This window comes from Protopterus annectens, chromosome 16.part0 (genome assembly GCF_019279795.1).
Source record: "Protopterus annectens isolate FY-2018-M chromosome 16.part0, PAN1.0, whole genome shotgun sequence".
NCBI classification, from domain to species: domain Eukaryota; kingdom Metazoa; phylum Chordata; order Ceratodontiformes; family Protopteridae; genus Protopterus; species Protopterus annectens.
In genome coordinates, this window is record NC_056750.1 from 671,572,991 (window position 1) to 671,600,682 (window position 27,692).

The 27,692-nt window shown below is 41.1% G+C and overlaps 1 protein-coding gene across 1 annotated transcript in view; it reads left to right on the plus strand.

Annotated features, from left to right (window-relative positions):
* Positions 1-15,480, plus strand: part of ARRDC1 (arrestin domain containing 1) — a 980,794-nt gene extending 965,314 nt beyond the window's left edge. The window contains exon 8 of the mRNA XM_044057927.1: positions 15,151-15,480. Within this exon, the coding sequence (XP_043913862.1) occupies positions 15,151-15,209 (59 nt within the window). The 3' untranslated portion in view covers positions 15,210-15,480. The remainder of the gene's footprint in view (positions 1-15,150) is intronic.
* Positions 15,481-27,692: the final 12,212 nt, after the last annotated feature.

The window sequence follows — 27,692 nt, forward strand, 5'->3', positions numbered from 1 at the left end:
TGAGTTGGAGATGCTAACTGCAGGGCAGCTGCACTTGGGTTATGTTCTGATTGCTTGGATACAGAGGTAGGTTGGGAAAAGTGTAGTGTAGGGGTGGAGTTAGGATAGTGTAAATGTAGAGTATGAGTGGGTGGGTGTTAATTGGGGGTAGGGTTGTGGAATGGAGTGAGCCCATGCTTAGCTAGGCCCAGCCACTTGTATCAGCTATGCAACATCTTTGGCTATGACATGAGGTAAGGTTTCCCTGAGATAGTTAGCAACTGTATGATTTAAATAGCACTACTCAAGCCCAGGAAGACTAAGCAGAGCTTTACATGTGTGGTTAAGTATTTAGTGTATTAGCTGTAAGATAGTGTAGCAAAGGAACAAGAGAGTAGACTGAAAATGAAAGCAAGACAAGTAGTTTGTTCTGTTTGAGGGATGAAGTAACAAGCTATTTATTGGCTGCTGTTTTGGACTACAAAAAACTTTTAAACCTTTTAAATGTGTTGCCTGTTATTTTTATACACTGTAATATACGTACCAGTGGTATAGAGAATTAATGTGGTGTTGGGGTCCTGTGAAGCAATATCCCCTAGTGCAGACTGTGCACCATGCAGCTACCTAGTTCAGGTGAGTATACGTGAACACTGCTGTCCCTATAGTCAGAGTCTACAAACTCTAAGTCTTAGCTTATGTCAGGTTTACTGGATTTCACATATCTGCTTTGAATGCACACACACTGTCCTTTTAAGCATGGACTTCAGGCTTGGGTGTTAGTTGCTGGACAGCGATAACTGTTATACAGCCTGTGCAGTGTATTAGCTGTGGCTGAGTTGGTGAGGGTGAACAAAGTAGGAGCAGAGATGTTTGAAACTTTACTAGAAAGGCTCACCCAGACTCTGCTACACTTTGCTGTGAAGGAAAGGTTAGTTTGCTTTTTATTTGTTGTATTTTGTATTACTTTATTGCCTTTTTATATTTTGAATACTGTGAGTTGTTTTCTTTACCTTGTGTTTTACTTGTATTCTGCTTTTAACTGCATATTAAAACTTAAAAAGAGACCACAACTCTGTCTCTTGTGAGTCAGGCAGAAATTTTTTCCCCACCCGCTTACTGTCTGTTCTTAAATACCACTGTCTTTCTAGTTGCCTGCCTCTTATGTTACTTTGACCATATGTCTCATTTCCTCTCTGCTTTCACTGGCTTGTGTAAGTAAGCACAAAATTATCATTTTGTGAAATAACTCCCCTTCAACTATTTAAATTTATTGGCCATCCTACTGTATTCCATAGTACCAGAATCTAAAAGTGACCACCCCCTTTCAATCTATCTTGCTGTTTTAAAAATAGTGACTCTCCACTAAAACTTAACTTTTTAGACAGGTAAAACTTAAGTTACCTACTTTCATATCTAACTTATCTAGTGCAGACTGCAGTGTTTAGGATAAACTTTTTTTTTTATCTTACCTTTAAGCATCCCTGTGACTAGCACTTGCTCTAATACCTGCTGGAAAGCACTAGGAAGCCTTAAACTGATACAAGCACTCAACTCTCTTTGTTAATAAGGGGAAATTAATTGTAGGCACTAAACAGCCTATAATTGCAAAGTACCTTGCTAAGGCAAGGGAAAACAGCTCCTGTACTTTACAAAGAAAGCACCAAACCAGGCATGTCCAAGGGTCAGCTTTTTCTCCTGTCCACCTGGTGAATCTGGGCATACTGGGGCAATGCAGCAATTGCCTCGTGTACACAGACAACCCTCTCCTCCTACCACCCAACACTACAACCTGTGAGAGATGCACTTGCATAGCCTAACTGGAAGCAAAGCTTTCTCCAGCCACAATTGTGCAAGACAGTCAAGAGGAGAAGGTTAACACCCGCACTACACCTCAAGCAACACATAGCCCTTCTAAACCCACACCACCAACAGCCACACATAACATTAAATCCACATATGCAGAGGCTTTTAACTGTAACCTGCCCAAGCAACAAGGACCTCCGAAGCTAAAACGCAAACAAACACCAATCACAACCAAAGTGTCACATAGCTCACAACACCAGTGTGCCACCCGGCAACACCCTCTAAGGCAAGACAACGTGCCTAAAACTTTAGTCATAGGTGACTCTATAGTCGGGCACACTGATGTCCCACTCACCAGGCTGAACAAGGAGAAAATTACAGTCAACTGCCTGTTGCGTGCCAGGATCCGCCACATAACGCATGCACTCAAGTCACTCCACAACAAGTACAAATGTGACTCTGTCATTGTCCATGTTGGAGTGAATGACTTGAGACGTACCTCCCTGGACTACATGAAAAGAGACATGGAAGACCTCTCGGATCATGTGGCGCAGGCAGGTATGACCCTAGACCTGAGTAGCATCCTGCCTTTGCCCAGAATGATACCACAATATCAGGACAAAATGATTGACTTCAACAATTGGCTAAGCTTCTGGTGTCATTCAAAGGGGATCCAGTATCTGTCTGCCTGGGATGACATGATCGACAGACTATGATGCTTTGCCAGAGGTGGTCTACTCCTGTCGCCCCTGGGATTGAGGTTACTGGCTAAAGCTCTTGCCACCCCTGTAGTGCCTTTTTTAGGCAAAGTGCAAAGGACAAAACCACCACCATAACAGGTACAAGCATGCAAATTCTGAAGGTAATGCTACTCAATGCTAGAAGTCTAAACCTCAAAATTCACTCTCTCGAGGCACTCCAAAAAGTGGAGAACATCAATATCTGTGCAGTAACTGACACCTGGTTCAAGGCTCTAGAGAGCACCCCTGCAATACCAGGCTACAACTCTTACAACACTTTTCGGCCACCAAACCAGGACCAAAACACTGAAGATGGAGGAGTGTCCATATTCACCAAGGATATTCACACCACCAAGCTAGTTGCCCAACACAGTATGTCTGAAATTCTCCAGGTGCAACTAACACTAGGTAAGACTGCAATCCGAATTGTAGCTTGCTACAGATCCCCCACCATGCCCCAAGATTCTCACTAGACCTTTCTAAACATACTGGAAAATATTAAGATGTAACCAAACACCCAAATACCGGGTGATTTCAACTACCCTCCCATTAACTGGGAAAGCTACTCGTGTACCAACACCTTCGTCCACTGGATCTTGGAATTCATAAATTCCAATGCCCTGGATCAACTAATCCATAGTCCCACCAGGGGCTCCAATATCCTAGACTTGGTCATTACCAACATGGGAAATCGATGCTCCACGCATATGGTCAGCCCCTCATTGGTCAGGTCTGACCATAAGCTAATCACCCTTAATATCCACATCCCACCCCCACCCCCAATAAGAAAACCTCCATAAAAAACTTCTCCAAAGCCAACTTCATGCTACTCAAGTCAGAAGTGACAAACTTCATGACACCCATGCAGATGGGAACTGAAAGTTCGACTGCTGAATCCTACACTAAGGCACTGTACGAGCACATCCTCTCATGCATGAATCGTGCCATCCCAAATAGAACCAAGATGCTGTCCTCCAAAAAAAGGAAGCCAATCTGGTGGTCCCCTGCCATAAACAAACTTTACAACAAAAGGAAGAAACTGTTGCAGAAAAGAGGAAAATCCCAGGATGCAAAAACTCCCTTATCAGCCTCAGTAAGAAGCTGAGATCCCTCATAAAATCCTCCAAAGCTAGTTACGAAAATTAAATTGCCACAGATTCCAAAGACAACCACAAGGCATTCTATAACTACATCAAGAATCTAAATGGCAATGCTCAGATCTGCTCTGAGCTACAACAGAGTGGCATTAAATATACTGATCCCAAGGATATTTCCAATATCCTGGCATATCAGTTCAGTGCCAACTTCACCCCCCTCTCACCCCCTAAATGACCCATCTCAGTACTGAAAGATTGCCACATTCCGGTAATAACGGCCACACAGGAAAAAATGTACTCTCCAAAGCTAAGAATACATCATCCATGGGACCAGATGACATCCCAGGCTGTGTACTACATGAACTACAAAATGAACTGGCACCTCACCTAAGTGTCATGTTTAATCATAGCCTCACCTTGGGCTTCATGCCCACTAAGTAGTGCACAGCTACAGTTATCCCACTCCACAAGGGGGGGAATCCACCTTGGATCCTGGGAACTACTGCCCCATCAGCCTGATGAGTCTGATCTGCAAGCCCATGGAACGTATTATCATGGAAGTTATAAACAAAGACATTGGCAACCTTCAAACACTGGACCCCACCCAGTTTGGGTTCGTGAAGGGCCAATTTTGTCTTCTGAATCTGATTGACTTCTTTGAATCAGTCTCCAGAGCCGTAGATGAGGGTAAGGCAGTCTACACAGACTATCTGGACCTAGCCAAGGCTTTTGACACCATCCCCCACTCTGGAATCATCGATAGACTTAATAAGCTGGGCATTAATCCCTACTTCACTCGGGTTGCCAACTGGCTTACTGACAGAATCCACACTGTAAAAGTAGCAGACTCCAAATCCAGCTCCAGACAAGTGACAAGTGGAGTACCTCAGGGTTCAGTCCAGGGACTGCTCTTGTTTGGGAATCTACTTCTCTGAAGTACAAGCCAACACTAAGGGACTCTGGCTAACAAAGTTCACAGATGACTGCAAACTGGGAGCCATTATTGAATCCCCAAATTATGTGGATACTCTACAAAAGGGCCTTACAGAAACAGATGCGTGGTGCCAGAGCCATGGGCTGAAGCTCAATGCCACGAAATGTATAATTATCCCCTTTGGGAAAAAACATGTATCCGTGAATTACCACATAAGTGGCAGTACACTAAACACCGAAGGTGTGATAAGAGACTTAGGGACACAGGTAGACAGTGGTCTCACCTTTGATAACCACATCGCCACAACAGTCAGGAAATCCTTGTGTGTAGCACACCTCATCACTAAGGGCTATTCATCCAGAAAAAAGGAGGTCATTGTCCCACTGTACTCATCCCTCATTAGACCCATTATAGAATACAATGCCCTGTTTGGTATGTACCTCTCAAGACATCTGCAACAACTGGAATGGTCACAGAAATACTTCACTAAAACAGTCACAGGCCTAAAGCAGATGCCGTATGCTGACAGCCTTAAAACACTCCAGCTATACTCTGTTGCATATTGTCTACTCAAAGGGGATCTCTGCTTAACATACAAGGCCATATCAAACCCAGAGCTGTTGGACATACTACACTTAAAGAAATCTCAATCCCTCAGAACTACACGCTCCAGGGATCTAAACCTTGTCATCACAATAAACAATACATGCTGGAGGGATAGGTTCCTGACCCAGAGACTCCCCAGACTCTGAAATAGACTGCCCATACATGTCAAGCTGAGTGCCTCTTTGGCCCTCTTCAAAAGGAACCTTGATGATTGGATGGGAGAAAGGAAATTCACCCCAGGGATCACGTCAGTCACCCTACTAGACAGTGGTCCAGGGAATTAAATAGTGTGGGAAGAAATAACCAGGGAATTGTTATGGCTAGGCCTGTATAGGCCCTAGGGCCGATAGCCTAGTACCGACCTATGAACCTATGAGAGTGGGGTAATTAACTAAAAAAGTGAGGCCCTGTTAAAAGTGTTACTGTGTTTGAAGAATTTAGTTTTTGCTTCCACAACCCCGAAGGTAAATGTAGATCTTGCCTTCAGGGACCCCACCCTAATGTGACATGTGGGCAGACTTTTAAGTTGTAGAAGATCAGATGACCATTTGGACAGGAGTCAAGACAGAGTTTATTGGAAAATGGGGACTAAAATAAATGTAATGCAAAAACAAAATGAAACCCACCACTTTGGCAATCAATCAACTCCCTGCAGAGTACATCAAAATTGCCACTAGTGCTATAGCTTATCCCATTTCTATACTTATAAACCAGTCTATCAATGAGCATACAATTCCAGCCCTTTGGAAAACCTCCTACATAATACCCTTACACATAAGTGGTTTGGTCCCTCAACCGAACTTACCAACTACCCCCTTAGCAGTCTAATCCCCCTAGCAAAAATCCTTGAAAAATGCATCCATTCTCAGTTGATGATGCATTTACTTACAAATAGTCTCCTCACCAACAGCCAACACAGTTTTTGCCCATTCCATAGCACCACCACAGCACTCGTATCCTTCACCAACACTGTCAATCAATATAGGAACCAAGGAAACCTAGTGTCTGCCACCTTCCTTAATCTGTCCAGAACATTCGATACAGTATCCCACAGCAAACTACTTCCTATCTTAGCTGAACTCAACCTAAACAACCCCTCCTTGCTCTGGTTTCAAGACTACCTATCCACCACCAACAAGCAGTTAAGTGGGATAATTCCCTCTCCTCCCTACTCCCAGTAACAGTAGGGGTACCACAGGGGTCCATTCTGGGATCCCCCTACTATTTAATATCTTTACAAACACCCTCCACAATGCCACCCAGCAAGATACAGTAGTCCAATATGCAGATGATATCATTCTGATTTGCTCAGCCCCCACGCTGCAGACACTCCAGACTAAAATTCAAGAGGCCTTCTGCAATATCGAAAACTGGTTAAAAAACTCGCAACTAATGGTTAACCCCAAAAAGACTCAACTTATGCTTTCCCACCCTACCAAAACCATTGACTCTAATGCTGTTTTCTCTATCATTTTTGCCAATAACACCCAAATCTCCCCAGTGTCACACGCTAAACATCTTGGTGTAATACTTAACCAAAACCTAAAGTTTGACAAACATATAGCACAAACCATATCCGCAATCCATAAAAAACTTGAACCCTGTACCTCTGCAAAAAGTATCTAACCAAAACCACCAGAATTACTATATCTAGAACTCACTTTCTCGCTACATTGCTCTATGCATCCACTGTATTAACAAACCTTAACAAGACAGACCTATGCAAATTGTCCATGTGCCATAGTAAAATGGCTAGGTTCACAACCAACTCTAATTTCCACTCCCACCACTGTCACTCACCAAAACAACTAGGGTGGCTAGAACTCCCCAACATACTAAACTATAACCAACTCACCACGGCTCATTACTTGCTGTACCATCCAAACAAGATTCCTGATCTCTCGGGCTTACTCAACTTTCATAATTCTGCTCACCAACTAAGATCCACAAACAAAGCCCTTCTTGAAGTAACTAAGAGTGCTGGTGAATCCCTCTACTCTTACACAGATGCTAAAAGCTGGAATTCTCTTCCACCAGATATCAGATTGCAAAACAGTAGTCCCATCTTTAAAACCCAAATTAAAAGCCCACCTCAGTCTCCTCTGGCAATGTACCTGTGCTTATCATGGCTAGGCCTGCTACCACCATTCAGATAAATCTTCATCTGGTACTACTCAAAGGTCTAACACATAGAAAAACCTACCATAACAAATTGTATTTTTTAAATCTATGTATAAACAGTATATAGTATTACTGCACTTTCCTATCAGATACATTATATTTTCTGCTATACTACTGTACACTCTATATATTGTACACTTCTGTAACTTCTCATCATACTACGCCATGATATACTATTGTTTGTTAATTTCTGACTTTAGTATTTTTATCATGCATGTGGAGCTTTTGTATTTTATAATTTTTATGATTGTCATGTATGTGGAGCTTTTCTCCCAGGGTCTCTGCTGAAAACAGACAGCTGATTGCCCAGTCAGACCAACCAGGTAATCAAATATAAAATAAATAAATAAAAATCAGGAAATATTTCAAATGTAATTCGATCTTTTCACTGTCCTTTCTGTCAAAACAACTGATGTGAAGTTGTTCAATCTCGCCATTTGTTCTTACATGTGAGTACGCAGCCGATCCATCGGCTCAGAGTCTGCTGCTTTCCAAGCTCAAGATCTTTCAGTAGCTCGAGGCACGGTACCTATCCCATGATGCTCTCTGACTAACGCTCAGATCTAGTTTGCCGCTGCAACGGATCGCAAGTCTTCAGTGTGCTCGAGCCAGTGAAGGTTTATTAAGAAGTATTTCTACAGCTAAGTTTACCTTTTATATATATATATATATATATATATACATATATATATATATATATATATATATATATATATGTGTGTATATATATATATATATATATATATATATATATGTATCTGTTTTTCTACCAGTATTCCCTTGTTATACTATCTTTTTTAGGGCTTTGTCCCTGTTTAGTGTGTTTTATTGGAGTGAGTTGCTCTTGGGCCTTACCCTCTCTTCAGTTGATTACATCCTTTACTATAGTTGTACAGGGATCTATCTTTTCTCCTATCCCACTTTTTGGCAAGATTGTTTTTTGATTATTATTGGATTGTACTGTTGTACTTTATATTATCAGGGATCCGATAATTGTGTTTTCTCTGTGTTTCTCTTCTTGTGATTGGATAGTACTAGTGTACTTGATATTATCAGGGATCTGATAATTGTGCTTTCTCTGGATATGATGGCTGACCAAAAGCGAAAGTCCAGATTTAAAAGATGTGACTGTGGCCAAAAAATGTCAATAACAGATAACCACATTTCTTGTGTTTATTGTTTCGGACCTGTCCATTTGCAGGAGGATTGTTCCATCTGCCATTCTTTTAGTGGCAGAGTTCTGTTAGAGAGACGTAGGAAACTTACTGATCGAGGTCTCTTAACACCTGTGTTTCAAGAAGCTTTGGACAAGTCTGACCAGACCTCCAAGTCTTCAAAAGGGTCGAAGTGGTCTCGGGTGTCCTCAGAGCCTAAGTCTTTGGCTCTGAGCATCTCTGTTAAGGTGCGGTCACCGGTTCCTAGGTCTTCGGAACCGTGTGCCGAACCGATGATTCGGAGCCAACCTTTGGTTTTGAAGCCAGTATCGGAGACTTTAAAATCTCCAGTACTTAGGTCTGTAGCTTCTTCGGCCCCTTCGACTCGCTCTTCAAGGATGTCAGATATTGATGTGGACCGTGTGGTGCAGAGGCTCTTGGAGAACCTGGCATTGGCTAAACTACTCTCGGCTTTGTCCCAACTGGGTTCGAGCCCTGTTCCCACCCCATTGCCTGTGACTACCCCTCCTCTGAGCCAACCCAGGCCTTCGGAGCCAGAGGCAGAAGATCTGATGATTGTGGAACCCGTGGAGCTGAGTTCTGTTCCAGTGACTTTGATTCCACCCACCCTGACCTCTTTGATGCCGTCCGAAGAGTCTCGGATTCGACGCTCTCTCGTTGGTTCTGGGGGGGGGGGAGAGAGTCAAACAGACGCATCGGTTCTGACACTTCCCCTCAGGACTTCGACGCAGGTGAGCTCGGCTCCGTCCTCTGGTTCAGAGCCCTTGGCCTTGGCACCTGCGAGGCCTCCGTCTTCCTCGGAACCGGTGGCCTCCTCGGGCCGAGAGTCTGGGGCCTTTGATGTCATGAGGAGGGTGTTGTCTGTTCAGACCCACACTACAGGTCTCTCCTCTTCCTCCCTGAAGATGCCGAGTTCTGCCTCTTCATCTAAAGTACCTACTAAGTGTCGAGACCCAGAGCCTCAGGTATCCCCTTTGGGTGAACCCTGCTGTACTGAGACTTCATCAGCCGCCCCCACTGATGAAGTTCCCAGAAAGAGACTCTGCAAGAGGAGGCATTTGGATTCCCTTCAGGAATCCTTGACATCAGACACCGACTTAGAGGAATCGGAAGGGTGCCCACGGTCCCCCTCGGAGGATGTCTCCTTTGCGGACATCTTAGAAATACTTAAGCAGAGGGGTGACTGGCAGTCCCTTTGCCCTACTGAGGATGAGTCGGTGCTCCTGAAGGCCCTTGGGTCTCAGCCCTCCACCTCCTGGGTTACTCCGCCTTTCGACGAACTAATGGATCTGGTCGCTCGAAGGGCGTGGGAGTCCCCTGACATCATGGAACCAGTCCCTCAGAGGCCCAATAAATTAATCATTACCCCTCAAGAGAAATCGTTCCTCACCAAAGGAGTCCCTGTTGATACCATGGTGGTGGCGGCGGCCACGAACAAAGAGGTGTCAGAGACTTCCTCTACTGTCCATCCTCCTAATAAGGATTCCAGGACGATGAACAGATATGGGAAACACATTTTAGTTCTGTGACATTTGCCATGAGATCACTTAACTACTTGACCCATTTTACTTGCCTTCAACGAGATCTCCTTCAAGAACTCGGAGATACTCTAAAGGTAACACAGATTAAGCTATTTCAGAAAAGGTTACAGCTCAGCTTTCTACCCTTAATTCTGTCATCAACTCGTCCATGCGGCTCATTTCCTATGCAGCCGAGGGATCGAGTCGAGCAGCAGGTTCAGCGATTGCTCTGCAGAGACAGTCCTGGATGTGCTTGTGCTCCTTTGCAGAAGCCTTCAAGTCTTCCTTTGTCAATACCCCGTTTGATGGCTCTTCATAGAGGGGGTCCGCAGATCCAGGGTGACAGGGAGCAGTTTCCTGGCAAGCCCTATCAGCGCTCTTGAGAGGAGGCTCGACTGTCCTACTCTGGAGGCAGTCAGAGGTCACTTGGCCTTGTACCCAGACACCTGGCTAGGAATTACTTCAGATTCTTGGGTACAAAACATAGTTACCAGAGGTTACCTCATTCCCTTTGTAGAACCCCCATTACCCACAAAAAGAATCCCAGATGTTCCCCCCAGTCTGGGGAGTCAAGCAGTCACAAAAATCCAAAACCTGCTAGAAAAAAAGTCATCCAGCCAGTCCCGGTGGACCAGATAGGATCTGGAACTTACTCCAGATTCTTTTTAGTTCCAAAGAAAACAGGACTGGAGGCCCATTTTAGACCTCTGCAAACTCGATACATTCGTAAAGAAGGAGAAGTTCCAGATGGTCACACTTCAGTCAATACTCCCATTCCTGGGAACGGGCGATTGGATGTGCTCTTTAGATCTCAAGGATGCGTACTACCACATCAAAATGGCCAGACCATCCAGAGATCACCTGCGTTTCCGGCTGGGGGCCAGTCATTACCAATTTTGAGCTCTGCCCTTTGGTCTCACTACAGCCCCCAGAGTGTTCACCAAATGTATGGCAGTAGTTATGGCTCACCTGAGACATCTAGGATTCCGGGTGTTTCCATATCTGGACGACTGGCTCCTATCTGCCACCACCAGGCATCAACTCATTCAGTCCAGGGATCATATGATCAGTCTCTGTTCTCGATTAGGATTAACCATAAATTTCGAAAAATCTGCTTTATTACCATCACAGCATATCTTATTTATCGGAGTAGACCTAGACACCACCATCGCCCTGGTCAAATTACCTCTAGAGTCACCTTTCTAAGAAATCGGGTGTCATGCTTGTTACAGGAAAAGAAAGTACTTTGCTTCTCAGGTGTTAAAACTCTTAAGCACAATGGCAGCTTCCCTCATAGCAGTACCTCTGAGCCAGATGCACATGCAGATACTCCAATGTTTGCTTTTCACCCAGTGGTCCCACCAACAGTTACAGATGTCATTCAAGATTCTGTTGACAGATGCTTGCAAGAGAGACCTTCTCTGGTGGTTGAACAGCCACCAGCTGACAGTAGGTCAACCATTTATATTACCCCCTCCAGTAGCCACAGTGACCACGGACGTTTCCCTGATGGGGGGGTTGGGGGCTTTTTCAGGGAAAGACTGCCCAAGGCACCTGGTCAGAGATAGAATGTCATTTGCACATCAACATCCTGGAGTTGAGAGCAGCGCTTTTAGCATTGCAGCACTTTCACGACTCTCTACCTAAGGGACGATTGTGATTCAGACAGACAACATGTCGGTAGTCTGGTACATCAACAAACAGGAGGGAACCAAATCTTACCCATTATGCCGAGAAGCTTTGAGGATTTGGAAGTGGGCTGTGTCCACCGGATGCTTTCTAGTAGCAACGCACATCCCGGGGAAATCCAACGTAATAGCTGACAAACTGAGCAGAGCGATTTTGTTACCCCACAAGTGGTCCCTCAAACAAAATGTGGCGGAAAGGATATTCTGTAGATGGTGCCAGCCTTGCTGCGACCTTTTTGCATCTCCAATGAATGCCAAATGCAGAAGCTACTTTGCCCTCAACCCTCCACCGGATTCACTTGTGCACGATTGACCCTCGGGTCTCCTTTATGCCTTTCCTCCAACCCCACTGATTCCCAGATTCTTGATGAAAGCAAAGGGCTCAGGAAGGACAGTTATTCTGATAGCCCCTTTTTGGCCTCGGCAGATATGGTTCCCCTTTATTCATCAATAGCTGCTCCACTTCATATAGTCTGTCTTCCGAAGTTCAACATATTCTGGTTTCCTCTCATAAAGTCTCCACTAGGAAACTGTACAGTGATAGAAATGTTTTGTTTACTGGGCCTCTCAATGCGATATTGATCCCTATGTTGACCCTCTAGATAGGGTTCTGGAATTTCTCGCAAAGATTTTTCAGGAAGGTGCTGCAGCGGCCACTGTTAGAGTTCAGTTGGCCGCTATGTCAAATTTTCACTTGGGGATTGAAGGATCTAATCTTATGTCACACAGATTATGTAAAGCCTTTTTGAAAGGGACTCACCACCTAAGGCCACCCATCAGACAACCAGTTGCACCATGGAACCTAAATTTAATATTATCTCAGCTGATGCTTCCCCCTTTTGAGCCTGCATCCTCTTGCCCCTTGAAGTTCATATCTTGGAAAACATTATTTTTGGTGGCTATTATTTCAGCTTGTAGAGTTTCTGAACTTCAAGCTCTTTCTGTTAGGCCCCATTACTTGGTATTATTTCCTGATAGAGTGTCTCTCAGGACAAATCCCACTTTTCTTTCAAAGGTTTACTCCGAGACTAATCTGAATCAGTGTATTGAGTTGTCCACTTTTTTCAGACATCATTCTAATAAAATGGAGTATATGCTACATAAACTTTATGTCCACAGTCAGTTGAGATTTTACTTGGACAGAACAAAGGATTTTAGAAAATCTGAACAGCTTTTTGTTTCCTACGCTGACAACAAAAAAGGGCTATCTGTGTCTAAAGTTGCCTTGTCTAAATGGTTATCAGATTGCATAAAGTTTGTATATTATTCAACTAATCAGTCCTTAGAATACAAGGTGAAAGCTCATTCCACTAGGGCGGTATCCACATTTCTAGCTCACGCAGCTCGTTTGCCTTTGGACACCATTTGTGCAGCTGCCACTTGGTCAAAACCACATACGTTTATCACTCATTACAAAGTGGACAGGGCCTCCAGGGACAGAGCTTCCTTTGGTTCCACTGTTCTCAGGGATGTACTTCCATGAGTCACCCAGGTTTGGGTGCTTGGGACGCTACCCATGTGTAAGAACAAACGGCGAGATTGAACAACTTCACATAAAGAAGTTATGTTCTTACCATAACGTTCCATGTGAGTTGTTCATCTCGGCTTTGTTCTTACATTTCCCACCCTCCATCCCCCTCTGGGTTCTTGAAGACTGGTTACGACTGGACGTCTGGTTTGGTTTGTCTACTGTCCTTTACTTCTACTAGACTTTCTTCCTGTGGTTAACTGTACATATATATTTTTATATGTTTTTTATATATACACATATGGACATTTAGGGTATGTTAGGCTGTTCCTTTGTTGCTGGATTCAGCAAACTAGATCTGAGGGTTAGTCAGAGAGCATCATGGGATAGGTACTGTGTCTCGAGCTACTGAAAGATCTTGAGCTTGGAAAGCGACCAACTCTGAGACGATGGATCGGCTCCGTACCCACGTGTAAGAACAATGGCGAGATGAACAACTCACATGGAACATTATGGTAAGAACATACCTTCTTTTTAATGATTTTTATCTAGTACATTTCCAACTCTAATCCACATTCCTTTTTTCTTCAATCTCTTTCATGGCCCCAACTTGATCAGTCTGTACAGTAGATAGTGTTACAATTCTCAGAGGAGAAAACAAGTGTTTGCATATTGAATATTTTATTTTTTGAAACAGAGTGCTGTCCATACAGTCTGTATAATGCAGAATTAATGAAACCAGAAACTCACCTCAAAACCTCAAGCAATAATTGTTTTAAGCATATGCCTTTTTTTTGTGCCACTGAATTTAAGTCCCAAACATTGGGTAGATGAGACATGCACATTGTACCATTTTGCTATAAACCTGGGAATTTAACTGACCCTTCGGTGTTTTTATTGGAAACCCGAGAGTGTACTGCTACTTAGAAGTTAACTTGAGCCAAGGACTGCTGCATGTGTTTTCTTGTTAAATGGAGCCTTACAATATCCACTATCCCAGTAAGATATCTGATCTTCTGATTTTTCCTTTTAACAAAGACATTGTATAAGAATTCTTGGAAGAAATTTTTTTTTGGCATTTTATTTTGATGATATACTGAATTTGAGAGTTGTTTAAAACTTCACAGTACCACCTGTGCTATTTCCTGTCAGTAAAATGATGTGTGCTTGACTGGTGCTAGGTACATGACAGTTATTTGCCTTCAGCCAGATCAGCTGCTTGCTTGTACTATGACATTCTACCTTAGATAGCACACACACTCTACTCTTGGTGACTGCTTTGCAGTACCAGGTCTGTCCCACAGATTGGCACTGTTGGGGAACTAAACATCACTCCCATTCTCTTGACTACCATATGCCAAATCCTGACTTCCATTGTGCTTAATGAATGGTATATACATTTATTCCCATGTAGGACTGTTTCCTTAGCAGCTTACTGCAACTGGGTCTGGAAGCGACAGCTGGTCAATGAGGACCCTGATTTTTGCTGTAGGAAGGAAACATCAGCTGTCTTTCTTTCCATCTTATGAAATATTTTAACCCGCATTGCACCTTACTTTGTGAGCCCCATTAGTGAAACAGTGGGTACTCTGGTCTCTTTTACCTCTTGATCTGTTTTGAGTTATGTGTGTGTGTGTGTGTATATATATATATATATATATATATATATATATATATATTTTTTTTTTTTTTTACTATCTAAACCCCAGCACCTTCCCACACTGTAACACAAAAGTCCTCCAAAAGACTTCAATAGACTACACCAGTTTCAAATCCTAAGTACCCCACAGAAGGCAAGCAGTAAACAACACTTATATTCCTGTCAGTGTGTGTGTGAGTATAATTATGAAACATCTTTTGTTTTACAGGCTGTTCCCTAGAAGCATCAAGTTGTAAACCTACTTCCACTCAGCAGTCCTGAAGTGAAGTACCTAAACTTTTTTTTTAATCCTTTTGCAGAACCACCACCATCATATGAAGAAAGCTGCAGCACTGCTGCTGGAAACCAAGAAAATTAGCTCTGTACGTCAAGCAAGTAGGCATACGTTGGCTGCAACACACAGACGAGCACCTTCTTTCACATTGTTTTAGACCAAGAGTAGGACAGCAGAGTCCAGCACCCCTTCAGAAATGACTGCCTCTAAATTTTGCCTGAGATTTTCAAAATCATATATGCAATGTTTTGTACTGTGTTTCTAGATGCATTAGAGGGGGGGGGGGTATTAGAATTGCATCCTGTTGCACATTTTTGTTAAAAACAGTCCTGGTTCGATAAATTTTTTACAGATCTGCTTTTGATGCTTTTTGTCTTTTCTGCAGTCATAAGTGTCAGTGTAAATATCTCTGATGCCTTACCAAAAAAGACGAACACTACTGAGTGCTGGAATGATCATGACACTCTGAAAGGTTGCTACAACAGCTTTAACTCATTCAACATTGCAAGTGAAAATACTGTCTTTAGTGCCTAAGATGTTTGTGTTCACTGATCGATCATGTTAAGTATTAAACAAAGATGGCAGTGAAAATTTGAAAACGGCTTAAGATATGGTAACAGAAGGTTGAAACTGTTTAATTAACTAACCCTGTTTCCAGCAAAGAGAATCCAAGATTCTATCAACTAACTCCCACACACCTTCTTCTATTTGGCAGAAGTACCATATTAAGTTCAAGGAAAACTTACATTCTATGGATATGCCAATAGAAAAACTGGGAATCCTGTAAACTGTATGTGTACATGCACAAGCCTCATGCCCTGGAATGCACTAGCATCTCATCCAAAGCTGGTTCTCTGCCTTGCATCCATTGCTTTCTGTGACAGGCTCCAGCTTCCCTGTGATCCTGCCTAACATAAAGCAGATAGGCTGAAGAAATACTATTAAGTTGTCCATGTCGCAGAATCTGATAGAAAAGTTGCTGTTAATGTATTTAATTGTGTATAATTTTCAGTTGCTATTGTCTGTGCATTTCAGCCATTTGATATGCATGGTAATTTCTTATTTTTCATTTTCCTCCAGCAAGACCCTTCATGCAGCCATTGGGTAAGGTTAATAAGCCATTCCATGGTTTATGTTGAAAGATTCTCACGACTTAATGCTTTGCGATTGTCTCTCGATTCTTGTACCAACCTACATGCATGTTAATTCCTTCAGTCCATACCCTATCATGACTTATTTGTGCCAACCACCTTATTGATGTATCTGTTTGCTTGTGTGCTCCTAGTTTTGATGTATTCTCTGCTTGATAGATGGCACCTTTTGCTTTTTTTCTTTTTTTTTAAATAGATTTTTGTGAGGGACTGCCTATAGTTTTCATTTTTGCCCTAAGATCCTGTTATAATAATTAGGCAGCATCAATTAACTTGTCTACACTTTCATTTCTTTCTCTGCATTTTCTTTTATTATTTTAATTTGTGTCGGACCTTCAGCTGCTGAGATCTGCTTTGGCGTTTGATATAGATCTGATATAATAAGGACTCAGTTTAAATATTAGGATCACATGTGCTGTGGAGACAACTTTTTGTAGGTAGTTACAAACCTTTTACAGGTACTCACTGTCCTTGTAATCATTGCATACAAAGTGTTTAAGAAATGAGGGGTTTGAACTATACCTTTTCTTTAATTTTTTTATTCCTGTGTAGTAAGGCAGTGGAACTTTATTTTATTTTTTATGGTATTAGGAAAGCATCAGCTGTGAAAATTTTTGTTTGACATCATTCCAAATGAACTAGTTTGGTTGTTTTGTGTAGAACACAGAAAAAGGTGTACACTGCTGTTTCCATGGTAGCATTTTATGACGTACAAGTGGAAAATCTTGAGAGATGGATAAATCTGCTGACGGGGAATGGACAGAAAACTAATTAACCAAGAAAACAAAGTGTTTCCACTGGGGACTTTAACCCTTCACTCCCTCCAGATTTAAATATTGTCCATCATTGGTTAGACACTTGCCACTCATATCCCTCCCAGTGTAACCGTAGACACACACACACACACACACACACACACACACACACACACACACACACACACACAACTATACCCTCCCAAGAACACAGTCTAACACCCAGACATGGCTTGATCATCAGTGACCTTTAAATGCACTGAAACCCATTTATGTCCAGACATTTAGATAAGTAAACTTCCTTCACAGTTGCTAAGCATACTACACCATTCACTGGTTTACCTTTTGGTAGTTAATCTCATATTGTGGTTTCAGCAAACTTTTTTGTTAGCCTCTCTTGAGCATAATTACAACAGTCTGATGTGGGAGAAAAAATGGTTATGTACATTCTAAATAGCAGAGTATTAAAGCTTGGGTTGGAGTCTCTCAGACTCCATTTACAAAACTCATTCCTGAAGAGAAGTCTGTCTTCTTCCTAGTAGGGTTGAGCCAGTAGAAAATGTAAATAAATACAGGGATGGAATTCCTTCCTTATTAAAGGTAAGTTGCTTTATCCATACACATGCAGGGTTTGCTCATGCCATTCTTCTGGATGTTTTTTCACTTGACTGCAGTTTGAAGTAGGGCATGCAGCTGTACCACTGACCTGTGCGAAAAGATGTTACAGAACATGGTTGGCTGTACATGCATAACAGTGAATCCACGTTAAAGGAAATAAGGAAAACTAGTCGTACTTTTCACTGATAATGAGAAAGTTTTATTTTTAAAAGCATTGATCATAGTTAAATATTACAGTGGCCACTGAGCTCTTAAATTTCCTGATAATGCATTGCAGTTGCATTGTTTGATGCTGTTGCATTGCGCACAGCTGACCAGCATAAGAGTTGCGTCTTGTCAGCAAGTCGATTAGCTCTGCATCATCCACATATCCCTTTCCTGATATTACTTTTAACTACGTTTTCAAAAACAAAACAATTAACCCTTTCTAATATGCAGACTTTTCATCCTGAAGAATTTATTTTGAGGAACCTGATCAAAATGTAATATTGTTTTCTGTTTATCAGAAAGAAGATAATATGCAGCTTTTTTTTAATTTATGAAGAAGAGACAATTGAGTATATGACTGCTTAAGGGCAGAACCCTTTAAATTAGCTGTAATGACAGTCTGGTTAAAATATGTTTTAGACAATGAAATTTTTATTGTTTGTATAAGTTTCATAAATTAATTAGAAAATCTCTTGTACATTACTGTTTTTTTAACAATAGCAGTATTTCTTCAAGTTTGATTATGTGACTTTTGAACTTTATTGTGTAATTTTAAAACCAAAGACCATGTAGCCTTTTTCAAAATGCATTTTAAACAGATTTACACCAAAACCTGTTTGTTTAAAGAAATAACTGATTCGAACTGTTCAGATACTGAGTTTCAACACCAGTAATCTGGAGTGCAGTTAAAGTTTTATGATCTGTTTGACTGCTGGCAGTTATTAAGGGACTGACTGCTCTATGAGTAATAATGGCATGGATGTTATTCTATTAGGCAAGACCAGAATTAGGCAAGACCAGGAGCTCTATAACTCCATTATCTGTCAGCACAAGCATTAAAGCAATGCAATCAAAATCTAGGACCAAAAGAATGAAAAATGAATTTTATGGAAAAGGCTAGCGGTGCTACTAAACCAAATCTAGATGACACCAACAATAAAAAAGTGGAGCACCGGAATCTTACATGCAGGGCCTTCAAGAATGGTAGGACATAAGTACTGGATACATTTTTGATATCTATACTTATAAGAAAAGGTGCATGACCCTGTACATCACACCAGGGTTTAATTCTTACAAATCTGATTAAAATAAATCAGATATTCATTGTTATGTTGTGATGATCCACATCGTTATTATGTTTTGTTTCACTGTAAATTGTTTGATACATCAGAGAACCTAAATAAAGAGGACCATTGGTTTGACTTATGGGCAGCATTCGTGCAACTGTAGCAGTACTTAAAGTAAACAACATTCCCCAGGTGTATCAACATATCACTGTTTTGCAAAAGGGAAAGTAAAATTCCACAGGCTTTCACTTCTGTATAACACCCATAAATGACAGCTGTAGGGTAAAGATAATGTGAACCTCTTTTGTCACTTTTCATAACTGTTTATCTTGCAAATAACATGTTATCAGTGCAGAATGCTTGCATGGATGCTACATTTGTGCTGTTGCATCCATATGGAAATCGATTCTCTGTTTCTCACCTGTGTTTCTTACAACTTTACGTTGATCACTTGAAACGTAACGTCAGTGGTGTGGAAAACGTTCCTTCTGTACTTATGTTGAATACAGTGCATTGCACTTAGCAACAGCAGAATTCTCATTCAGTTAAATGTATGCTGTTGCAGATTCTTAATAAAATTCCTGTGCAAGAGAATCATTTAACCAGGTAAACACAGGGAAGTGTTTCCAGAGACTGTTTTACTAGATTATTCCTTGGATTTCTTCTGAAGTTCTAGGTCAAGAGATATGTCTTATTTTAAGAGAGGGTGTGTGGTAAAATATGGGTGTAATTTTTTTATCCTTTTCTTTATAAAATTAAGTATGTTATTTAAATTAAATAAATGTTTTCACACACTTAATATTTAAGAAGTGTAATTTTTCATGCTGTGTGCTCTTTTATTTTTGTTTTACTGTGTACAGTGATAACCATCTTCCAAAAGCCAGAATTCCTTCTGTTATTGACTGAGATATAAAAAAAAATAGCATTGATGGAGTGACGCAAATAAATGAGAGTTTTGGGGAAATTTGACTTCTGTATGCATATTCATGCAGCATAAAAGAAAAAACAGCGAATAAGTAACAAATATCAAAACTGAAAGAAATATGAGGGGAAAAGAACAAATACAGTTCCACTTTAAAAGCAGTTAATGCGTGTTTAATGTGGTTTTGTTATATCTCTGCCATTGCCTTTTTAAAGTTTTATACATACTTGCTGATAAAATACATAATGAGGTGTAGTAAGACTCTTTGTTGTCGGCCGCAGTGATGCAGTAGTTAGCATTGTTGCGTCTCAGCAAGAGGTTCTCCAGTTTGATTCTTGGCTGGAGAGCCTTCTGTGCAGAGTCTGCATGTCCTCCCTGTGATCAAGTGAGTTTTAAAGACATGCAGGTAGGTGTGTGTGTGTGTGTGTGTGTGTGTGTATGTGTGTGTGTGTGTGCGCGCGTGTGTGTGCGTCTGTACCTTCTTTGACGATCGGGCGCCGGGCTGGTAACTTGACACTAAAAACTTCACTGCCAATCATTTTGTGGACCGATGATCCGCTGTGGTGACCCCTAACTGGGAAAAGCCAAAAGACCTTGCTTTACTAAGACTCTTTGTTGTTGCACATTCCATTAGTTTCATAGTTTGTAGGGCTTTCTTATTTGTAGATGTAAATATATTTTAATTAGTATGAAGTTCCTTTGTTTTGAAGGTGGTTTATGTGGATAATTTGCAATGTTTAGCATATTGATCACTTTTGCAATTGCCTTAGCTATATGGATGATATCCTGCCATGGATATAACAAACAGCTTCCAAAACTTCAGAGCACATTCTGCATACTCAAAATGTTAGGCAGGTTGAGTTGAGCTGCCTAAAAATCACAGGTTTGAGCACCTAGCCCTTCAAACCTTTCCTGCCATTGATGATAGCACTCGTCTGTGGCCTTTTGAGGATCAGCAGTCGGCTTGTGCTATTACTCTGCTGGGCTGATAAGTTCACTTTGGAGAAAAACTTCCGCATAAAGAATTTTATTGTGTAAATGTATGTTCTACTGATGAACTTTATTTTACTCCACAACTCTGTGGTTTAATGCATTGTCATGAGACTTAAGCTGTACTTTTAGTGGAAATGCACTTTTTTCCTGTCAGTATAAAAGTTGTTTAAATTACTTGAAAACATTTTTTTTTCTGTGGAGAAATAGTGTATGTTTTACTTTTTGCTGCTTGCATAGTGTACTAAAGTACTTTTACTGTGTTTTGTGAGGGAAAAATGACTTTTATCAACTTCAAAATTTTACCTGCTTTTGCTGCCTGTTGTCCCTATGAAAGAGGCATCATTTTTGGCTTGACCATGGAACCAAGCTACTGATCCATGGTCAATCCTTCTTCCATCCACACAAAATAAAATTAAGCAAAAACAGCCTTTGCCACCCCAGCTAGCTAGCAGATTGCCTCAACTACAGGTGGGTGACTCTGCAGTGACCAGAGTGGTTCCTCAGCAACTCATCTTTTAGCCCAGATCCCTCTGGTGTGGCATCTACAGCCACTTTGGACTAGGGGTTAGCCACATCCTCTGTAGCTGTTGAATTACTTTCAGTGAACAAGGGAGAGCCACTCTTGTTGGTCCAGGGAAAGGGAACAGAGCAGGCTTCCCTGTTTAGTCAGAATGTTGTGCTCAACCATGGGGAAGCTGTTACTGTCATTTCTGATCAAAAAGAAACAGAAAATTTAAGTATCTACTCATCCTCAAATTTACAAAGATAGAAGTAGTTTATAAGATTTGACTAAGGGTTTAAGTCAGCTATTGACCCTTCTGAATCTGAACAGGAAGCTGAATTGGCTGATGCAGGGTTTTCTCCTCAGATTTGTAATCCAGACTTGGAAGAGAGCACATGATAGGATTCTCCCGTGAGGGAGGGTCTCTTTCTTTGAGACTGTGCCAGTGTTTTCAATGATAGAACACTGAGGTTTCTCAGTCCCTCAGAAAATTCTGAGCTTTTACAGATGGACTTTCCAGAACCTTCACCCTTTCCTCCAATGCTGTCAGCTTTTGGAGTATGGGGGGGGAGAGAACAAATGTCACTGCCCGCATTTTTCCAGACAATCAGCCTACTGCCCCCTAAAAAGGCAAAATGATTGTGTAAAGATCCTTTGACTTTAATCTTTTTTACGCTTATCCTAAACCTGACCCTGCAGCTATAGCTTTAGCTAGTCCTACTTTTGTCAAACATTTAGTTAATTCCAATCCTACATATTCTGACAAGGATGAGAAAACAGTTGATAAGTATGGGCAAAAGTGTATACTTCTGCAGCTTTGATTTTTCAGAATTTTGAATTGTCAGGTACATATGTTAGTTTATTCTAACTGACAGTATGATGAATGTTTTGTCTGCAGTTTCTTTCATTTTACAGGTCAGAATTCATGGTTTAAAGTGTGTGTGTGTGTGTGTGTGTGTGTGTGTGTGTGTGTGTGTGTGTGTGTGTGTGTGTGTGTGTCTGGTGATGCTTCTTCCAGGGCTATGGCCACTAGGTGTATTATGAGGAATTTCGCCTGGCTGCATTCTCAAAACCTCCCATATGATATGAAAATGAGATTTTAAATTCTCCTCTGGATAGAGATTACTCATATGTTTATGGTCCCTCTGCTGAGGGTTAAGCTGATTCAGGGAATCTAAGATTTTTCAGACCTCCTTTTCTACATTTTCTAAGGGATTTTCAAACCCCCCTCATTCATTTTTGGTGAGAAACAAATAAACAGTCTTTGCAAAATATTGGTGAACAGAATTTTATGAAGAAATGGCAAGGGGTTCCAAAATGAATATGGGGACCTCTCAAAACCAAAGACAGTCCAACAAGTCAGCATGACTTATTTAAGGGACCTTGTTATAACCCCCCACCTTTACCCTGGCAGTTCCTTCCCCAAAATCTGAATCTCCACTTTTCTGTTAAGCAACAGATAATTTCAGACAAATAGTTTCTGAAGATCATTCATCTAGTTTACAGATGTCATTGAGAGGAAATTCACCCTTTCCAAGGGGTAATTCCTCATCCATCAGACCAGACTCCTCTCTTTGCCCATGTCCTTCAATACATTGTCTCAATGAGTGATGGAACCAATTCCTCCTTCCCAGGTTGTTAAGTTATTCATTTATGTTTTTGGTGCCAGTGAAAGAAAATGCTCAGGGACCAGTTTTCAAACTTTCCTAAACCAACTTGTGATGATGCCCAAGTTCAAATTGCCGTCACTTCACAACCTGCTACCATTTCTTTCTCATTTAAGTTTGCTGGTAACATTAGATTTAAAAGCTGCTTATCACATCCCTATTCATTTAGACTTCAGGCATTTCTTAAGGCTCTCTGTGTCTGCTTCTCATTATCAGTTCCCTGCTTTACCCTTTGAACTCTAGGTGCAGTAGGTGCCTAGCTCCAGTTATTGCTCATTGCAGCCTACATTTTTAAATACTTAGATGACTTGTTCATCTTTGCAGAGTCTTTTACAAAGTGTTAGGAATATATCACTTGGGTGAGAGATCTTTTACATAAGTTGGGATTCCAAGAGAATATTCAAAAGCCTTTTTTTTTAACTCCTTCACAGAGGATTGTGTTCCTGGGGTGTCTGCTAGAGGCATCAGTTCAAAAAGCTTTTCTTCCACAGGAAAAAAAATAGATCTGTACTGAGATTTGTTCCTAGAGTTTTCCACTCAGACTTTGACTACTGTGAGGGAATACCTCAGGATTTTGTCTCTCATGGCATCTGTGATTTTCATGATATCCATGGCAAGATTCCACATTTGAAGGATACAGTAGTATCTGAAGTCTTTCTGGACCCAGCACCAATGCCCATTAGTTTTACAAATCTCATTTCTTAGGTTTGTCAGAAGAGAAAAAACTTGGTGGAGACAGCAAATATCCCTAAATCCAGGTCACCCCTTCTCCTCTCCTGCTTCAAAGCAGTCAGTCACTACAAACACCTTGGACTTTGTGGAGCATTTTCATGAGGGATAAATGTGCAAGATGTTTGGGATACCAAGAATATATGCAAGCACATAAATATAAGAGAGATGCTTGCTCTGATCAAGGCACTCAACTCACTGAATGATCTTTGATCCCCTGGACTTCTTCAAGTTGTTACAGACAATAATACAGTGATGTAGTACATCAACAAGCAAGAGGAAATCAGATCTTATCCCCTTTACAGACCAGCAAAGTAGCTAATGTTAGCTTTGGCTGTAGCTTCACAGCACAGTATCAATCTACAGGTATTCTACATCCCATCAGAGCAAACTTTTGTGGCAGACAAGCTAACAGGACAAAGACAAACTCTCACAAATGGAAAACAGATTAGGAGATCTTCCAAGATGTAATCCATCTGTGAGGGAGTTCCTTGAGTAGACCTCTGCCTCCTCTCTGAACAATCAGCTGGCAACTTTCTGCTCCAGGAGTCCATGCATGAAGGCCTGTAAGATAGATGCCTTTTCTTTTCCTTTCCTAAGATAGGAATGTTTGTGTATGCTTTCCCAGCCTTTCTGCTGATATCCTGGCTACTTATGAAGATTTAGAAGTAATCTGTAACATTATTGTGGTGACTTCATTCTGGCCTGTGCAACAGTGGTTCTGCCTTCTCTTGGAAATGACCAGAGGCAATTACCACAAGCTTCATCACAGAATGGATTTCCTCACACAAGAACAGGGGTGTTTGATACACCTGACCCCAGTCAACTAGAAACTGGCTGCCTGGGTAATGGAGTTCTTAATATATGTAGGCACCTATTTACTGCAGACATGCAGCATACACTAATGCATGTAAGAAAGCCTGCTACTTCAAAATCATATATTGACAAATGGCAAAGGTTTTCTAGTTGGTGCCAACAACATAACCAGAACTGATTCAAGGCTAGTGTTTGTATGGTTTTATAATGTTTGTGTGTGTTGCTATCCTTTGGCCTTCCTAACTCCTCCATCAATGTTCATTATTGGCCTTTCACCATGTCTACCTATGGTTCCTCTTATTTCAATGAATTCTTATGTCAGAGTGTTATTGAAAGGTGTTTTTTCATAAGAGACCTCCAAGAAAACAGGTGGCTCCTCCTTGGGTCTTAATTTTGTTTTACATAAGTGAGCACTTGTGCCATATAAACCATTTCATCTGGCTGACTTGAGGTTTTAAACATGGAAAAATGTTTTACTGATTGCTCTGACCTCTGCAGGAAAAGGATCCGAATTTCAAACTCTGATGGTGAGTCAACCCTATCTCATTTTCCACAGAGATAGGTATTCCTAGAGAACTAATCCTTTTATGCCCAAAGTAAAAAAGAGAGAAAGAATACTCCATACCTTAGATGTCTACAGACAGCTAGGGTACTATCTTGATTGTACAAAATCTTTAAGATCTGCGGATCAGTTGCTCATTTCTTGTGAAGGTAAGAAGGGACAACTTGTGTCAAAGCAGACTATTTCCAAATGGTTGTCTTTTACCTTTTGGTATTCTTAAAACAACAAAACTGTTCTAGGCAGGGTCAAAGCCCACTCTACCAGGACCTTCACTTCATCTATGGCATTTTTGAAAGGGTTGTATTCTAGAAGCAGAAGCTTTGGTCCTCTGCACATATTTTTACAAAACACTATAAGCTTGATTTCTTCTGAATGTCTAAACCAGGCTTTGCTTAGACCATTCTCCAGGGGCTAATGGACCCTTCCCCTTTCACCTCTCAAATGTTGTAAGCTAGGGTAGTATACCCATATAGCTAAGGCTAATGTGGCAGTGATCAGTATGATGAACATAGTACAGTTGTGTCAGTAAACTTACCATAACAGTATATGTTCAAATGATCACTGCTGCAGTATCCACTCTCTCCCATAATCTTCTCTTGAGTTTGAGTTTGCTTGGGTGCGTATATATATTTTTACTACTAGTTATGTCTTCTCAGGGCTCAGTCTCTCACTCTCAAGTGGCATGAAAACTTTGAAGGGATTGGTGCTCAAACCTGTGACTTTAGGCGGCATAGCATGAGCTGACTAATGGTTTGAGCATATGGAAAGTGCCATGACGCTTTGGAAGCTGGTTGGCTGCTAAGGGTCCTGCATCAGTCATTATTCAGACACCTACTGTTATGGTGGCTTCCCTGCCTGTGTCCCATCACCTCATCTGTTTGTCCTTTGTAGAGTGATAGCCACCTAACAGTATTGTTCAAGGTTGCTATCCATGTAAGAGTTCACTGCACTTAAAATGCCTTACTATTGTCTGCTTTGAGACCATATTCAAGATCTATTACGTCACCTCAGTTCCTGATCACTAGCAAAACTTGCCTCATAGGTAAGCATATGAAAATATTTTCTTGAATACATAAAACTCTAAAGCAATGCTCAAAGAAAAAACTAATTTCATGCAAATACACACCCAAAATGTGAATGTTTTTTCTAATTATTCTCCCTCTAGTGTTTTTACAATACAAACAGAGACACAATTATTAAAAAAAACAATTGTTTTGTTCTTTCTCTGGGATGCAGCACACTTTCAGAAACAAGAATAACACCATCATTAAGGCAAAACAGAACCACTGCAGTATGTACCCAGTTCTGCATATGACTGAAAACAAGGAATTAGCATCCCAGGCTGAGAATAATAGGAAGACAGATCTAGCCTAAAATGCCTGAAGGAAAACCCTAGATCCAAGAACTTTCTCAGCTGCAGTACACCATAAATAAGGGACATAATGTACTTTGAAGTTGTGGCCATTCTTCCAGGCTGAATGTTCGGGATTATTTTTACTAGTATTTGAAAAATAAAAATATCCGTCAAAATATGTCATATTTGGCAGTTTCTTCAAGGAAATAATTGACTAGATTATCCATTTAAGCAATAATACAAAATTCTGGAAAGAAGTTTCCCCCTTGAAGGCATTAAACTTCTGTCAATTTCTTCAATCCTGCCACCTCTTTCATCATTTGCATATTTCTGGCAGTTTAATATTCCTACACTGCTCTCTGTAAAAACTTTTCTTTCTACTCTGTGTTGGCCATTTTCTGGCATTTAAGATTGTCTTTATTCTCTTAAGATTAATACCAAATATCCTGTTATGAGTTGTATAGCATAGAGTTGACAGTTAAAGTTTGCATAAAAAGAGGAGTCTTGGTACATGTACAAACACCCCCCACATACACACACAAATACTTTTGCTACTTTATCAAATGAAGACTATGCAGTACCAAGTCACTTAACCTTGCAGAGTTCGCTTTTAGTACAGTTGCCTGTGCATGCCAATTTCTTGTGCACTTGAAACTACACAAACAGTATTGGCATCTGTCTTTAATAATTTTAACAGTCCCCATCATCTTTGTAACATAAACATTTTGTGATGCTTCTCCAATATATTACTCTTACTATATTCAGAGTTAATCATCAAAATGAGATTGGATGCTGTTAGTACCAGTATTGTCTAGTGTTCCTGTTCATATCTTGCATGCCTGTCAGGATGTTGCCTGATTTTTTAATGAAACGGTTTGTTTAATCTAGACCAGGTAGCAGTAACTGCAGTTTCTGACTTCATCGAATGAGGACTTACACCTTGGAAACTGTGATGTCCCTTTTCTGGGCCAGTGATCAAGGAGCCTCAGTCCTCACCACTGACACCAGAGAGTGAAAAAAATAAGACACACACAGTATTTTCAGATGCAGCTCTCTGCACCAAGTACAATTTCCCTTAAGAGCACACAGGGAATGCACACTCCAGTCCTGGGGCTGGGGTTTCTCTTCATCCCCAAAATAAGACTCCCCAGTGACCACCATAGAGCTATGTCCTTAGCCGGGTGTTTCAACCCAAGTCCTCCACCCCTCTCTCTGTGAAGTCAG